Below are 16,300 nucleotides of genomic sequence, written 5' to 3'. Positions count from 1 at the left end.
ACACACACACACACACACACACACAAATGCTCCTGCACTCACAGCTGAAGCACTTCACTGCATGCGCACTGCACTCGTGATCAGCAGCAGCAGCCTTTGAAGCGATGTTGGGATCTCTGCTGCTACGGAACAGTGCCTGACTCGGAATTGGATCACCCGCCTGTGACATTCCTCCTCAACCCATTTCTGCAACATTTTGGACACCCGTTCATTCTACTTTTGTTGCTCCCACCATAGTTTTGCTTCACTTCATCCGTTTGGTCTCTGTGAATTTGTTGTTCTGTGACATCACACACCTGCTTGACCTCATTCACCTGGACGCTTTGCATGATGTAAAGCTGAGCTTCCTCTCTGGTCTTTCCTCATGCGACACACTCACTTTAGTCACGTCGTCTCTTTCATTTTTCCTGCTCACCTCGCTGTCAGCTGTTTCTGTCCATCTCTTCCTCATTGTGCTCCACTTTTCATTGCAGCTTCTTTGCCCTACATTTGCTTCTACTCTGATACCTGTTTTGCTTTGCTTCGTTCTCTCAACTGTCTGCTTTTGATACCATTGTGGAATGATAACATGAAACCGGCTACCTTTTGTGGACCCTGAGACTGAAAGCTGTCAGTGTATTGAAACATGGATATCATGATCCTGCAACATAATTGACTCCTGTGGTCCTGCACTCTTTGGAATTCATATCAAGATTGATTATTTTGATGAACAACGGCTTTGTGAAGATCAGAATCAGAAATTTCTTGTGGATTTATTTTACTGATGAATGACCTGAAGTGGGAAGAAGACCTCCCAATGAAAGAAGTGGGTTTCAGCTTCTTCTTCGTGAAGTTACAGCATCATATACAAGGATTATTTCATAACAGCGATGATGGAGTTTACCTGCACCAGTTGATGTTTGGTAGCTGTCGGCTCATTTGAAAAGTGCCATGGGATTACAGCACCAGAGAATAATACCACATTTTCGATAGTGGTTTAGGAGTATTTTTTTTTTCATGGCCACTTGATTGAGGCTAGAAGATAAACGCATTGACTCTGTTTACTAGCTTCACCAGGACGACACTCCACGCAATCAAATTTCCCCTCTGTATTTTCACTTCCTTACAAATGAAAGTTTAAACAGCAGTGACGGCTATCTTTGGCATCCTCCTGCATGTTTTTCTTTGTCTTGGATGCATTTATATAAAGGAAAGGAATACTCATTCAGTAGTTGCCAAATGTTCAGGACATCAATGCGCTTAGGGCTTTATGCTGATTTCAGTGCGTAGCAATTTCGTTTGGGTGCTGTGGCCAGGATTGGAACAGCGCCCTCTCCAGAACAGATGAAGAACAATGGCTGCATCCCACTCTGCTGGAGCAAAGGCGCGTGCATCTATGCAAATCATCCAAGTACGTACAGAAGTTTATTCAAAGAAATCTGGTTCAGATAAAATAAAAGTAAAACTGATAACCTAAACTCTAATGTTTGATTGGGTGTAGTGTAGGATCTTGTAATATGTATTCAGGGCACAAAGAGGTATTTTTTTAATTGAGTTGTATTACATCATATTAATGTGCTAATTCCGTCCTTGTTAGAATATCAGTTTGTTAGATTTGTAAATACGCTACAACAAGTGTGTGTGTGTGTGTGTGTGTGTGTGTGTGTGTGTGTGTGTGTGTGTGTGTGTGTGTGTGTGTGTGTGTGTGTGTGTGCGTGCGCGTGTGCGTGTAAGAGACAGAGATATAAACATATTGGAAAAAAAATCAGCAAATAGGTGAATCCACGGTGCTGAACTGCTAGTATACAGGGGTCCGCCGTAGTTGTTCATATGGAAACATGCATTTAGCTTGACTTTGAACCTTTATCTTATGAGGACAGAGACAATCATCCTTAGCAAGGTGAGCCTAAAGACATTAGGAGGAAGGCAGACGAAATTGTGTGAGGATGAGAGAAAGATGAGAGGGTTGAAGGAAGGAGGGAGGTGGTTCAATACAACCGGAGGATCAAATTTAGATGTAAAGGAAGGAACTAAAAGATCTATGAGTGACCGTAGGAGATTAGTCGGGGCATGGGGGGGCTGCAGTTAAAAAGGAAAGGATTTCATATGAGGAGGAAAAGGGAAAGAGTAGGATGCAGAATTTAGCGAGCAAGATGAATGAGAGCAACTGCAGAGAAGTAAAATGGATGGTTAAAAAATACGTCAAGGCGAAGAAGAGGCTCCCCAAGGATTGTGCCAGTAACCCAGATAACAATTAGATACGTAGAGAAACTATCTCACTGCTTCGGTTATGGGCCAAATTTGAACTCTTGAGCCCTCTGTGGTTTACCAATCTTACGGTCAGTCAATGGAACCCCATAGAGAAAAGGGGGAGGGGGGGGGCTGTTGAAATGGCAGCCGCCTGCTTATTACTTAATTTTCTCAGCCAGTGTGCGAGGGCATGTATATTGGCATTTGCCAAACATAACAGAACTTCAGATATATATTGTTGTGCAGTACAACTGATTTTTCAAGCTTATTTGTATGATATAAAATGGTAAGCAATTATAGGTCTAAGATCCTTGCTGTCAGTAATCTTTGCAGATATAAATAAATAAATACAATTAATCTGTTAGGAAAATATTTTTTTTTTCAGCTTCGGGCGTGTGCGTGTGTGTGCGTGTGTGTGTGTGTGTGTGTGTGTATTCGCGCGCGTGTGGTTCTTTTTGTTAGCTGGATCTTGCAAACTTAAACCTAAAAAAAATGTTTTTTTTTTGTCCGTGTGAAAGCTTCAGTGTATTTTGATTTTCTATAATTTGCAACATTACCACTTTGCGCAACTGTGATTCATGTTTTGAATTGCTGCAAAATATCGTGATAGAACCCTGCAGCGCAAGTGTGCAGTGGATTTCAGCCACATCGGCAGTGTGCGGTGGCCCAAGGGGACAATGGAGAGCAATATTTATACACCCACAAGCACACGAACGCCTTCACACACATGTACTTTTTCTGTGTTGTGTTTACTGTTTTACCAATTTTAAAAATGTTCAAAATACTTCAAAATGAGAGAAAATGAAAGAACCAGATTCTATGAAACTTGATTTAATTCAAATGATCATACTTTGGTAAAATTGCATAAAATGCTAATGCTTGTCATTTTTGACACCTTTGTAAAACATGTTGGGTTAAATATGTGATAACATGGGATTGTGTAATGTAATCTAATATACATATGTATATATAGGGTGCTTGTTGTGAAACTGTTTACAGTACACTGCCATTGCAAAGATTCATAAACCTATGAAGTAATTTAAGCAAATTATGGTTACCAAGTTGAGCTATAAAATAAATGTCTGATTCACTTTGGTTCCAGTTCTTTTGTTACCACAGGGTGGTCAGAAGTCAGTATACTGTATTGTTGTGCAGCTGCAGTGATGATGCCTTGAGGTCTTGCTGGGACATCCACAAAACACAATGTTGAAGAGTGAAGGATACACTGTACTGTGTAATTTGTGAACTGTAATTTATAATGGTAAGAGAATTCTCAAAATAGATTATTTGTGGAAGTGGATGCTGTGTGTGAATATTCCCTCCAAAGAGTTACAGTACAAAATTGGCTTTTGTAAAACCCGACAATAGTTTTTCTGCTTCAGTTGTAGTGAAAGAGGTTTGGAAAGGTCAGTGAACACCAGAATGTGCTCGACATTTCTATTATGTCCTCTGTCAAAGCCGGATTTAAAGTGCCACCTTAGCTGTCTTGCAGGTGTGAGCAGAGGAAATGCTTCACAGTGTGCCCTTTACTCACAGAACACTTCCACTCTGAGTTTGGACCACAGCATTTCCTCCTGTTTCAGAATTCATCAACTTAAAATTGCCTGATTTATGTTGAACTGTGGGTCTATTAGGTCTCGCTAAAAGGACCTTGTGTCAGTGTGGTTTTTTTTCGGATGCCCCTGACTCATTCGCTGAAGGGCCAACTCGTAACTTGTATAAAACACACACACAAACACATAGTCAGGCAGTGTGTGATTCAGTGTATATGGCCAAACACATTTCCCTACTCCTAAGTGCTATGCCTCGGTACATCTGAATTTGACAAACTATCAGCGCTTCAAGCATATTGCATTTGATTATAAGATATGAAGTATTGCCCTCACCCTCCACTTGCCAGTTATAATATACCCGTATTTTCACGACCATTCAGCGCACCGTATTGTTGGGCGCAGTCTCAGTAACGGGTGCTATTTCTGTGAACATGTTGAGTGGTTGAAAGTGAAATAAATATTCAGGAATAATACTTTTACAATTTTTGTAAAATTGTATGTTGCGTTATATAAACTTATTTAGATCGACTGCAGCACATGGGTTACGGCATGCACGCTAAAAACACGTTAGCTTGAAGCATTCGGGAGCATGCATTCACGCTAAAACATACCAGGTATGTTAGCTTAAAGCATACGGTAGCAGCTAAGACATACGGACACACGCTAAAAACACGTTTTTAAAAAGGCAACGGAAGCAAAACTGAGTTCGGTTGTACTTTATTTATCCATTTTACTATGTACTCACGCGACTGGTACCTGCTAGGGGTGTGCCTTTAGCGTCCTCTTACACGCCTACCCTTCACTCATTGGCGACTGGTACCTGCTCGGGACGTGCCTTTAGCGTCCTCTTACACGCCCACCCTTCACTCATTGGCCGACTTCTGCATGCCTGTCGTCACTCACGTCCACCTTTTCTCTATATAAACAGCGTGTCGGGCAGAGGTGCTCTTAGTCAGGCTTTGGAACTCGGCGCATACATAACACGCACCGCATTATAAGGCGTCCTGTCCATTTTGGAGAAAATTTAAGACTTTTAATGGCGCCTTATAGTTGTGAAAATACGGTCTGCAGTCTGCAGTGCAGAATAATACGCATTCATTTAACTTTCTCCATGTCATCTCTTATTTATGTACACATTCCTAATGTACCAAATATTCTAGATTTAATTTTAAAATAATATAATATACATTGTGTTCAATGGTAAAAAAAATGCAGTTTTTATTCACCAAAATATTTCAAAGAAGGACAGATCTGTAATTTTAATATTTGTAATTTTAACTGATATTTTTGCTCATGGTTATCATACTGTCATGCCTAACCTGGAGTGGAATGAGCTTTTAAAAGATACATGTTTATTTGTTATCAGAGTTTTTGTATACTACACGAGTAATAATAATAATTACTACTTTCTGCTTAAAACTATAATTCAGAACTGATAAACGTGCACACGATTCTTATTAAGTCCACCATCTTAGAAGTACCTTTGTCATCACAGTCGACCACAACTCTGCTAGTTGCACCACCATTAGTATACTGCAGGAAAAAACTGCTCATAAAACCTAAAACTACCTCAACAGAGCAGATAGAACTCAACTCAATGTAACTTTATTTCTATTCTATTAGCTGGCTAACAGTAACGTCAGTGCTTCTGATTCACATTTTGCTAGCCACGCTAACAATAATTGCACAGAGCAAGAATGGCCAGATTGTTAGTCAAACAACCAAATTAGGTAATAATTAATTTATTTATTTTTAACCCGGACCAAAACCCGAATTTTCCTAGCCTTGCTATGTTGCCATGCGGAGCACGTGTGCTTGTTTTCCTCATCTCTCGTATAGCTAACCGCCTCTCACCATCTGCATGTGTTTGTTTAAAGTGGAATGAACAGTGGACCTTCTTGCAGCCATTCACTGTTTTTTGTCTACACGCACACACATCAGTAAGACCACACCTGGATTTTTCAAATCTTCAAAGAATATCTGTTCCTGATTCCACACATGATGATAAAAATAAATAAATGAAAATCTGGCCTTTCACATTTTTGGTCAAAACAGAACACCACACATAAAAAGTCTGTTACACCACCGAATCCAGTCCTCTGAAACGGAAATCTCCCATGATTAAACATGATGCAACAAAAATGAACAATCATCATCACTGGATATGTTGCGTCAATGTTTACTTAATGGTGCCCAAGGGACTGGAAGCAGGAGTGTTTGGAATGGTGATATCGTTAATAAAGACTTGCTTTGAAAAATGCTTTCGGCTGTCTGTCTGTGAACTCACCAATACAAAATACAATATTGAGTAGGACTTTTTTTTGGTTTTGTTTGATTGATTGAGTGTGTTTCATAATTTAAAGTTGAAGAATTTCAACTTGCATTTTTCTGGATGCGGAGAAAAAAGTTTGGGCACCCCTGTTTTAGGCTTTGGTGGGCATCTGCTGTTAAGACCAAGCAATGATGGAATTGATTTGATTTTAAAGCGCAATTGAATTACAAAGTCTCATTTTAACATCTGTCTTCTTTTTTTATCAACAGAATATGATGGCCAGTTAGCCCCAGTAAGAGCATCTGAGTCAGGCATGGCAACATCTTCCTATTTGGAGCCCAACCTCAATCACTCCGCAGCAAGTGGGTGTGGAGTGAAATCCCGCTCCGGGATTTCCGGTGGTACTGGTGTTGGTACTAGCGGCTCTGCTGGCGGTCTTGAGCGGACTCCAGGTTCTATGGACAGGGTTCTGAAGATCTTCCACTACTTTGAGACAAATAGTGAACCCAGCACCTGGGCGAGTAATATCAGACATGGAGATGCTACGGATGTCAGGGTATATTATAATTTGAATTTTAGACATTCATCATCACCTTCTGCTCCTCACATTATTCCCCCTTGTTATAATAGGGTGTCATCCAGAAGATAGCCGAAATCCACAAATTGCGCTGTGTCACTTCACTTGGCCTGCGTTTAACCCATCTGCACACAGACGCACGTCACTGGTTACATCCTGACTTGGGAGTCTGCCATGTCAGGGAGAAATATGAGAAACAGCATCCGCAGGAGGAGTGGAGGTACAGTAACAATTACACTTTTTACACTTACTATTCGAAGCGAATAGCAACAATTCAAGAATAACTGTCACTTACTTGGCGTGCGCAGCTCTCTTATAAAAGACAATTTGATGCCTCATCAATACAAAGGGTGCGATACGATTCAAGGAAGGAACATTTTTAAATTATTTGGTTTGGTGTAATCAAAACCGATTTTCTGATTTGTTTTCGTTATACTCCTAACACTTTCCCTAAAAATGTTTACAATATCCTAAATTAACATTTGAAACCTGAAACATACCTTAAACCACTTACCACGCTGACATGTATGTTGCTTGAAAATACCAATTCCTACTTTCCAATTAGTCCTGTATCACATTTATTTAATTTTATCACAACTAAATACAGTACTTTAATTGTAACCTTTTCAAAATTATTGTAATGAGGATGATTTAATTATTGTAAAGAGGAACTTGTGGATTTACGAGTCGGAACTCCTGCATGGCAGGATGAAGTGAAGTAGGACTCTGAGTTATTGTCATATTTACCCATGAACTGATTATTAACATGAGTTACGTTCTTTGAAATATGCGTGGGGGGGAACCCCCCCCCACCAAAAAAAACAAAAACAAAACACTTGCCATGTTCATGGTCCAGTTGCTTCATAATCCATAACTTAAAAGACCGTGATGATGATGCATAGGCTTTTCCCAAGATGAAATGGTGTTTCCCAGCCAAAACATACACTAAGACAACAAAAAGGGCGTGTTGTGAAAGTGATGAAATGACCATCAATCCTGCTCGAGTAATGAAGGGGATCAATACTGTTTGAGGTGAAATCATTAGGACGGATTCCCAAATTTACAGTTGATACTTAAGTCATTTCAGGCACTGAATTTTCAGTAACCTAAAGGAAATCTTTGCTGCAGCCGTCATGCTTTATTTCGTGGAGTCTCTCAGTGACATCATTGATTGATCGGCAAATTAAAGATATTACACTACGTTAAAAAATGTATAAAATGCTTAATATTGTCCAATCCGATTCAGATGATCAGATCTGTGTAAGGTTTACTTTCAGTTGACCCCTAAGATGCTTAATATAGTCAAGTTACGTAAATGTTACTTATAGTATATCGTGCCATTTCACAATAAGCGTTAATGAAAATGTGCTACGCTTTTACGGTTTTAGTCCTTTCATCGGAGCTCATAAGAGCTCAGGAAACCTAATTTGAGACACAAGTAGCTGAGAAGAAAAACTAGCAAAGTTGAAATGTCATCCACTATGAAATGGGAAATAACTGTTTATTTGTTTGTTGTATTGTAAACTCATCTTAATCACACTTTTGGTGATTGTGCTTTTTTATTTCCTCCTTTGTTGTTATTTCCTCCACTGTTTACAATACATGTAGATGTTGAGTGGATAATTAGCTGAGTCACCCTGCCTCAATTGCCTGAAACACTTGCATTTTTTTTGTTTATTTTGGAATCTCTTGCGTTTTGGGCAAGCTACCCAATATGTTGCGCCTTTTGAAAAGATGTGTGTTTTCAGAGGTGGAAGAACCACGTGATCACTTGAGTTTCGCTCGTCTTAAACCAACGCTACATAATTGCACAGATACAGTACCTCTTGTTTTAGCTTTTTCATCTTTCACTGGATGCATTTTACTCCTTGTTGAAATGTTAAATGGAGAAGTTGCTCATTTTGCTAACTAACATATAGCAGAAGAGTAGTGTCTCAGAGGGTAGCAGAGTTGTAAGCCCACAGGACATGCTGCTGCTGAGCTATTGTTAGAACCGAGGAAACAGCAGCCCAAGGGATAGACTGACTCTATCATACACCCCTCTCTGTTTCTCTCTCTCTACCTTCGCTGACTTTCTCTCCATCTGTCTCATGTGGCAGGGTTTACTATTTTCCACTTTGATCTTACTCTGCATCCTTTTTTCCTCCCACATCATTTATTTTTCTCTCTGGCTCTCAGCTTTCCAATGTGTCTAATTTCTCTTTTCTGTGCCACCTTTTGCTTCATTCATTATTAAACAAGGTTTTCTTATTCGTTTTGTTCTCAGCCTGGATTTTTTTTTCTCTTATCTTTTGTTTGTAGGCTCATAGCATCACAACTGTCCTGACCCAATTCCCTCTTTTGTAGGCAGTCACTGCTTTGTCAGTTGCATCGTCACGTTAGAACAAACGCTGCCTTCTGATCTTTCTGTACGCATGCTTCATAGGTTTGAACTGTATTTCGCTGTCATAAATATATGAAACCACATGATGTTCTTCTCCCACTGGACTCGTGCATTGTTGAGATGTACGCGACGTTAAAATAAACTAAAATTAGTCAATTCTAAATCTGTGTCATTGTCTCACAGAATCAGGATGCTGCAGTGATATTCTTTGTGCATGAAAGTATCATAACGTCTGCACTGTCGTTAACTTTCTCTCTTCAATTCTCAGGTATGAGCTACGGATGCGCTACTTTCCTAAAGGTTACCTCAGTCATTTCTCAGAAGACAAACCTTCGCTCAACTACCTCTATCACCAGGTGTGACACCACAGAATAAGAAGTCCACAAAGCTTCTGTTTCAGCACTTTGCGCCCTGTATAAAACCAAGACCTACTTAAATAGACCAATCAAATGTGTAAGTTGTGCTTTCACACTTTGTTTCAACAGGTAAAGAGTGACTACATGCAACATATCGCTGATCAAGTCGATCAAGAGGTTGCTTTGAAACTAGGCTGTCTAGAAATAAGGTGAGAGAGAAGGCTGTGTATTCACTGAAAAGGAACCTGTTGGCTTACCTAAAATGTTTTTCTTGGTTGTGACCATCATTTCTCGACTATACAGGCGGTTCTTCCGAGAGATGCCAGGAAATGCCCTTGACAAGAAATCCAACTATGAACTCCTAGAGTAACATATATTTAATTACATTGTCTAATGTGTGTGACTATTTAATCATCCAAAGTCATTTTTTGTGATGCCTTTGTTTGCTTTAGGAAAGATGTTGGTTTGAGAAGGTTCTTCCCCAAAAGCCTGCTGGAGTCTCTAAAGGTACAATCAAAACAATCACTACTGTAGCAGGAATGTCCTTGCTCATTGCCATCTGGCCTTTTCTGCTGCCCTGTTTGTTTGAATGAATGTTGACGGAAAGGATATTTGACTTGATGTTGGAATACCTGATTATAAGATCAACTTGAACACGTTTGTCTCAGACACATGGCCCAGATATAGTTCTTCACTCAACTGATTTCCATGCAGTCAGCATGGAACCAGACTGACTGAAGTCCATATCAATATAACAATTGGGAGCTGGAACGGATTAAGTGCACCACCATTCATTTCAACGGCAAAAGTTACCTTGATTTACGAACGTCACGAGTGGGGTCACCGAACGAATTAAGTTTGGAACTTGCGGAACCACTCTAATCTTATTTTGAATGTCTCTCTTTCACCATTTTCTCAGGCAAAGACACTTCGTAAGCATATCCAGCAGACGTTCAAGCAGTTTGCCAACCTCAACGATGAGCAGAGCATCCACAAGTTTTTTGAAATCATCTCTCCCATCTACCACTTTGATAAGGAGTGCTTCAAATGTGCATTGGGGGTACGGCAGAGCATTCATTTCATCGAGTCCAAATGTTATCCATGTTAGATGAGTTGTGAAGGTCATTCACACATATTCCAGCCACACCATGTCATTCTGGTAGAAGCCCGGAATTTATTTATCTCTCACTGTGGAATGCTATCATGTTAATGACTTACCAGAATCAAACAAAGTCAGTTTAGAACATTTGTCCTATAGTTTTAGTTTCTCACTGGGCACCTCATTGGGTGGGAACAGAGGTATTGATTTTAAAATATAGTTCTTACAGTTGTACTTTACAGTGAAATGTATTGCGTCATGATGAAAGGTGCTTCTTGTGTTTGTCCCTCTCGCATAGCTAAATAAATTGATATACGGTAGACATATTGTAATGTGCTTGTTCTCTCTGTTTTTTCAGTCTAGCTGGGTAATATCAGTCGAATTAGCAATCGGACCAGAGGAAGGAATCAGCTACCTCACAGACAAGGGCTCAACGGTGAGTCTTATCAGCTTCTACATGACTTGCAATTCTGAGTCAATATGGAGTATAGCATACAGTTACATGTAGCATATTTGATTTCTGCACATGTGCTACATAAAATACCTCCGTAAATCCTGTCAACTTTGGGTCCAGTGTCAACTTCTCCAACAATGTTCCTTTTTGAGCCTTCATGGTTGTTCACAACACTGCCCTCTACTTGTTTGTCTTGCATGTACAGTTGACATTTTTCAATTCGTATTTTGATGTTTTAAAATTGATACTTAATGATAATAAGTTGTGATTTATTTTTATGTCTCCAGCCTACCCACTTAGCTAACTTCAACCAGGTTCAATCCATCCAGTATTCACCTTTGGAAGAAAAGGACAGGAAAGGCATGCTGCAGCTCAACGTAGCTGGAGCTCCAGAGGTGACAGCGCGCGCACACGCACACACACACACACACACACACACACACACACACACACACACACACACACACAGTAGTAGTCCCTCATGTTGTCACACATAAATGCTCAAATGACAAATTTATATAGATAGACATTATTCACAATGACGGTAAGTCCATCAGAATTGTTGTGTAACCTATGCATGTAACCACCATCACATGCTTGTGAATCATTCATTTCCATTGTAACTTCTAAAGATCTCGGCAATGTCAGCATGTCTACGTCAACGGTGGGTGTTTTGCAGAACACTGTGTTTGCAAAACATGTTGGCGTCACGTCGTGACTGTCTTTTTCTGTGCACGGGTGAACACAATGTGTCTGGATGTGTCCACTCGGAAGATGTTCCTTATAATAAAATAGTGCTGCTTAACAGACTAATGTGTCCATGTTTTGTGTGTATGCACAGCCTCTCACAGTCACCACAGCATCCTTGACTACAGCAGAAAACATGGCCGATTTGATTGATGGGTACTGTCGACTCTTTTCCTCAACGAGCCACTCCTTCATTGTCAGAGTCCACAAGGGTAGGACACACGCCCACTTCCGTGTATTTTAGGCTTATTGCCAATGGTTGCCTTTTGTGGAAATTACCTAAAATATGGATGTGAGTGTGTTTAAATATTGTCAATATTGTACGACATTACAGTCATCCAACCAGATAATTGACTCTGCTTTTGACTGAAGATGCTTGTCACTTTGAATACCCTTCCTGCGTTTCTTTTTCTAAAAATAACTGCCTGCAAGCAGTGATGTGTTCGCACTCACCATGGTAGCTCTATTTTGTCTTGCAGAGGGGGATACCAGAGCGCTACCATCCATCCCAAAGTAAGTATGACAATGTTTTCTACATTCTACAATTCCCAATACTTTTTTATGGTAATTTAAATACACCAGCAGTGCAAAGTATGGGTGTTATGTAGGATAAACTAGCTCTTAATAAAAAACAAAAGTCACTGACATTTGGAGAATATACTCACTCCCATCTAGAAAATCTAAACACTCTATTTTCAGGTTTCTTATTTCATCATCAACATGAATGTTTGCAACACATGGCTGGGTGCTAACTCTATTTTTCCGATGCAGAGTGTCAAATCATGAGAGGCGGATGGAAAAACGGATGGATGGAGTACGAACGAGAGCAGTTTGTGTGTCAGGTAAAGCACTCATTGTGGCCTTCTCCTTCAGTCTCTGGCATCCTCTGCTAAATTTAATGCTCTGAATGACTGCTGAGTGAGTGAAGGCTTTGTAGACACTTGTGTGTGTGTGTGTGTGTGTGTGTGTGTGTGTGTGTGTGTGTGTGTGTCCCCTGTTTGCCCTCTGAAGCCCCTTCTTTGTTTGCAGTGAAGTGTCTCTTTCACGCCATATGTTTGCATGGAGAGCTTTAGTCACTGCCACTTATCTTTGACATCCTAAGCTTTGATAGGTTTCTTAACGTCTGACTAGCTCCCAATTATGCAACATCGTGAAAATGACTGCAAGAGTAGAATCAATGTAATGCAATGCAACACAAGATAGTGGTCCAACTCCTAACGGTTCATGCATACTAATCTTTCAAATTCTCTCCTCCCTTCTTTGTATGCATCTTTTGCTGCATGTGGCTTCTACAGGGCACAATAGCGGCGATGGTAAACAATGTCTTTTCTTTTACATTCCTGCTTAACTGGATTCTACTGCATGCATTGAAAGAATCTGTGTGTCTGTAACTGATGCCGCTTTCTCCATGACTCAATCTGTTTTTGTGACACATTCTGGAAAGAACAGCCGTTTCCATCCCTCCCTCTTCCTCTTTGTGTCTGCTTTTCACCACTGCACATCACTCTTTTCTGTCCCCGGCACTTGCAAGCGTATTAGTTTGACAGTAATTATTGTGCATGTGCTCGGAGTTGGATATGGTGGCATTCTTTTGGACAGGTAACTGTGTCAAATCATTTTTTAATTCATTTAAAATGCTTTATAGAAAATGTTTATTACTTTATATATGCTATTTTATTTTAGTTAAACATTTATGGGTCATCATTTGAGGCTTACGTTTTCCCTTTTTGTCTACAGAAACAGATGACTATGCTGAGATCATAGATGAGGAGGACACCTATACAATGCCTTCAAGTAAGTAGACCAACATACACATTTTGCTGAGTGGATATGATGAGACCAATGTGAGAATCCAATGACAGTGTGATGAAGAAAGTGCAATGTCCAAAAGGGTTGCATGTATAAGCGTGCGTGTGTGGTTCTCGTCTCATATTTAGCGTGTCCTTTGCTCAGCTGAAACCGATTTTTTTTCCCCTTGAAAATCTCTCAATTTGGGTTGAAAAATATTTTGCCTCCATCACATTTTTCTCAGTCTTGTCTTCAATTAGTCAGATAAGCTATCTGTTTCTGTGCGTTATACTAGGAGGTCACAAAATCCACAATATCGTGATATTGTGTTAGCAAAAGTGCCTCGACATCATTGTGGTATTCTCTTGGTATAAAATTTTGAGCCGTTCTGCTTAAAATTTTGTTTTAGGTCGCAGTGTTGTTTAGCATGGCTGTTACAGCGCTCACTCCACTTCTTTGTTACAGTATACACACACATAAGATTGTCTTGCGACACGTCACAAGACACAAACTGATGATTGGCTGACTGGCCAACGTAGGCCTTTTTTCCACCAGTAATTACAATGTTCATAATCCCTTGTTGCCAATCGGGAGTAGCAAACGAGCTGTTGCGTTTCACATATGGATTGAAAAGTTATACAGTTGACCAATTTTGCTGTCACTGTGTGACGAATCTGCTTATAGGAAGAACGAGATTACTGGATTAACATTACTTTAACAGCCACAGCTGTAACCGGGAACGGTTTAGTAGTTATTCTTGTAGCCTGTTGAACTGTCACACCGGCTGTACCTGAGTTACAATAGGGGCTTTAATAGTTGGATTAAAAAAAAAATTTAGATAAATTCGGGTAATATGAATTGAAGAACATTGAAATGGCTCATCAACACTTCAAACGGATCTCCCGGTCCTCTGGTCTCTCCTGGGGCTATGCATGTGGCACAATATTGCACACATTTTTGGACTGTGAAATCAATAGATACTGTCATTATTCCTCAGACATGAGAAAATCACACGCAAAACGAGATTAAGTTTTAAATAAATAAATAAATAAATTCTAAATCCCGTCGTGCATCAGATTTTTGGAACACATAATATGGTGTGTGTATGTATATGTATGTGTGTGCGTGTGTATATGTATAGTATGTATATATATATACATACATATATATATATATATATATATATATATATATATATATATGTGTGTATGTATGTATGTATGTATGTGTGTGTGCGTGTATGCGCTCAACTATTATCTACTTTTTGTTGTCATTATTAAATTAAGGTACAGTATTGGAGCATTTCTATGATTTGCTTCGGCTTTTATATGTCTTTTGGTTACTCTCAAAGTGAAACTTCTTGTCCTTATCTTCAAATAAATTAGTGGTGCCGAAAAAGGTTCTCAACCTGGTGCAGTATATGAACTGAATACTAAAAAAAAGTTTGGAAAAACAAGTGCTGTTGTCAGATTGAGTAATCTTGCCTAGAAAGGGGAACACTTAAAGCTCACATTGCCTGTATATTTATAGACCCGCATTATATTTTTGTATTATCTGTGTGTCACAAGATTATGTAACAATTTTCCTCAAGATATTTCTATGCTAACACCTGCAGCATCTCTTTCTTAAATTGCTCCTTGTCAAATCAACAATCACTGAAATATTCCAAGGTTTGTGGTCATTGTATTCACAGCTAGTTATTTTGTCTCTTATCAATAACCAATTTCCTCAGAATACTATGGACTAGATCAAGGTAATGATTTGAACATACTATCCGAATAGTTATATTGTGGTGGTACTTTGATTTGGTGGTGGTTGTGATTATCGTTTAATGTCTGCCTGCAACAGTAAATGAACATCTGAAAGTACCGTACTGTTTTATTGTGCAACCCCAACCCTCCTCCTTTGTGTTCACATTTGTATTGTCACTTAGGGGGCAAATTGGTCCCCCTTGTCTTGAACATGAATTTCAATAGAAAAAGGAAATAAATAAAAAGGAATCAACATTTTCACTGTTTCTTTTTGATAACAAAATTGCAATGAACTTGAACAAGCAGAGAAAAATGAAATCACTATGGATCAAGCATATATTACTGACTCTCACATACACCGTGACCTTGACTTTTTGCCCTGAGTAAAACATACAGTACAAATTTGTGTATGACATCGTGCTCTGAAACAAAAATGTAAACTTTGTTACCCGGCATGTTCGGCTTGAATTGCTGATGCTGTTGTTGCATGCAGACTGCTACCAAGCTTGCCAGAGTAGATGGACGAATTCATTCATTGACAAGTAATCCAGTGTCAAACTTATTATCAGCAAACGACATGCTGCAGGGTAAAACTCTACGCACCCTGCATACAATAGTTAATGTGAACTCATATTGTGCGCACTTCATCGCATTCAAATGATAAGCCTGTGCGTGGTGCTCTGACAAGCTTAGTAAGTGTGTGAGCATTGGTATGTATGTTTGGTTCTAATTGTCTTCACCTTGTGTCTGTGTGTGCTTGTGTTCATGTGTATATTGTATATTCAGCACAGGACTATGAAATTCAACGGGATCATATTGAACTGGGCCGCTGCATCGGTGAGGGTCAGTTTGGGGACGTCCACCAAGGAGTCTACATCAGCCCGGTAAGTACACACAGAGAAACACATAGGAGAAGATTTTATTTCAGTTGTAAAGTTTTATGATGAATCGTATACTATTTATTGCCTGTGTGTGCCAATTTACGTGAAGGGTTTTGTTAATGGAAGAGATACTGGAAATCATAAAAGCAGATCAGACAAGGGGTACTGTATCTCGCCTTTTATTGCTTGGTGTTCTGCCACTTTTTTCAA

At 39.6% G+C, this 16,300-nt stretch overlaps 1 protein-coding gene across 13 annotated transcripts in view; it reads left to right on the top strand.

Annotated features, from left to right (window-relative positions):
• LOC109517642 (focal adhesion kinase 1-like) overlaps window positions 1-16,300 on the top strand; it is a 47,434-nt gene that overhangs the window by 10,172 nt on the left and 20,962 nt on the right. For 3 of the 13 annotated variants that reach the window (XM_019872935.1, XM_019872930.1, XM_019872933.1), the window contains exons 1-17: window positions 84-1,390; window positions 6,324-6,610; window positions 6,685-6,851; window positions 9,283-9,370; window positions 9,500-9,579; window positions 9,674-9,736; window positions 9,823-9,877; window positions 10,290-10,430; window positions 10,828-10,905; window positions 11,211-11,318; window positions 11,765-11,882; window positions 12,150-12,183; window positions 12,442-12,512; window positions 12,966-12,983; window positions 13,408-13,464; window positions 15,191-15,211; window positions 15,996-16,093. In XM_019872935.1, coding sequence (XP_019728494.1) covers window positions 1,324-1,390; window positions 6,324-6,610; window positions 6,685-6,851; window positions 9,283-9,370; window positions 9,500-9,579; window positions 9,674-9,736; window positions 9,823-9,877; window positions 10,290-10,430; window positions 10,828-10,905; window positions 11,211-11,318; window positions 11,765-11,882; window positions 12,150-12,183; window positions 12,442-12,512; window positions 12,966-12,983; window positions 13,408-13,464; window positions 15,191-15,211; window positions 15,996-16,093 — 1,551 coding nt within the window. In that variant the 5' untranslated portion in view covers window positions 84-1,323. Of the gene's footprint in view, window positions 1-82; window positions 1,391-6,323; window positions 6,611-6,684; window positions 6,852-9,282; window positions 9,371-9,499; window positions 9,580-9,673; window positions 9,737-9,822; window positions 9,878-10,289; window positions 10,431-10,827; window positions 10,906-11,210; window positions 11,319-11,764; window positions 11,883-12,149; window positions 12,184-12,441; window positions 12,513-12,965; window positions 12,984-13,407; window positions 13,465-15,190; window positions 15,212-15,995; window positions 16,094-16,300 lie in introns of those variants that run through there. The other 10 variants (XM_019872937.1, XM_019872928.1, XM_019872936.1 and 7 more) reach the window with 7 other exon arrangements.

The sequence above is a fragment of the Hippocampus comes genome, unplaced genomic scaffold, assembly GCF_001891065.2.
Source record: "Hippocampus comes isolate QL1 unplaced genomic scaffold, H_comes_QL1_v1.1 scaffold242, whole genome shotgun sequence".
NCBI lineage: Eukaryota > Metazoa > Chordata > Actinopteri > Syngnathiformes > Syngnathidae > Hippocampus > Hippocampus comes.
Note: the sequence above shows the minus strand (reverse complement) of the source record. Positions and strands in the feature narration are given on the sequence as shown.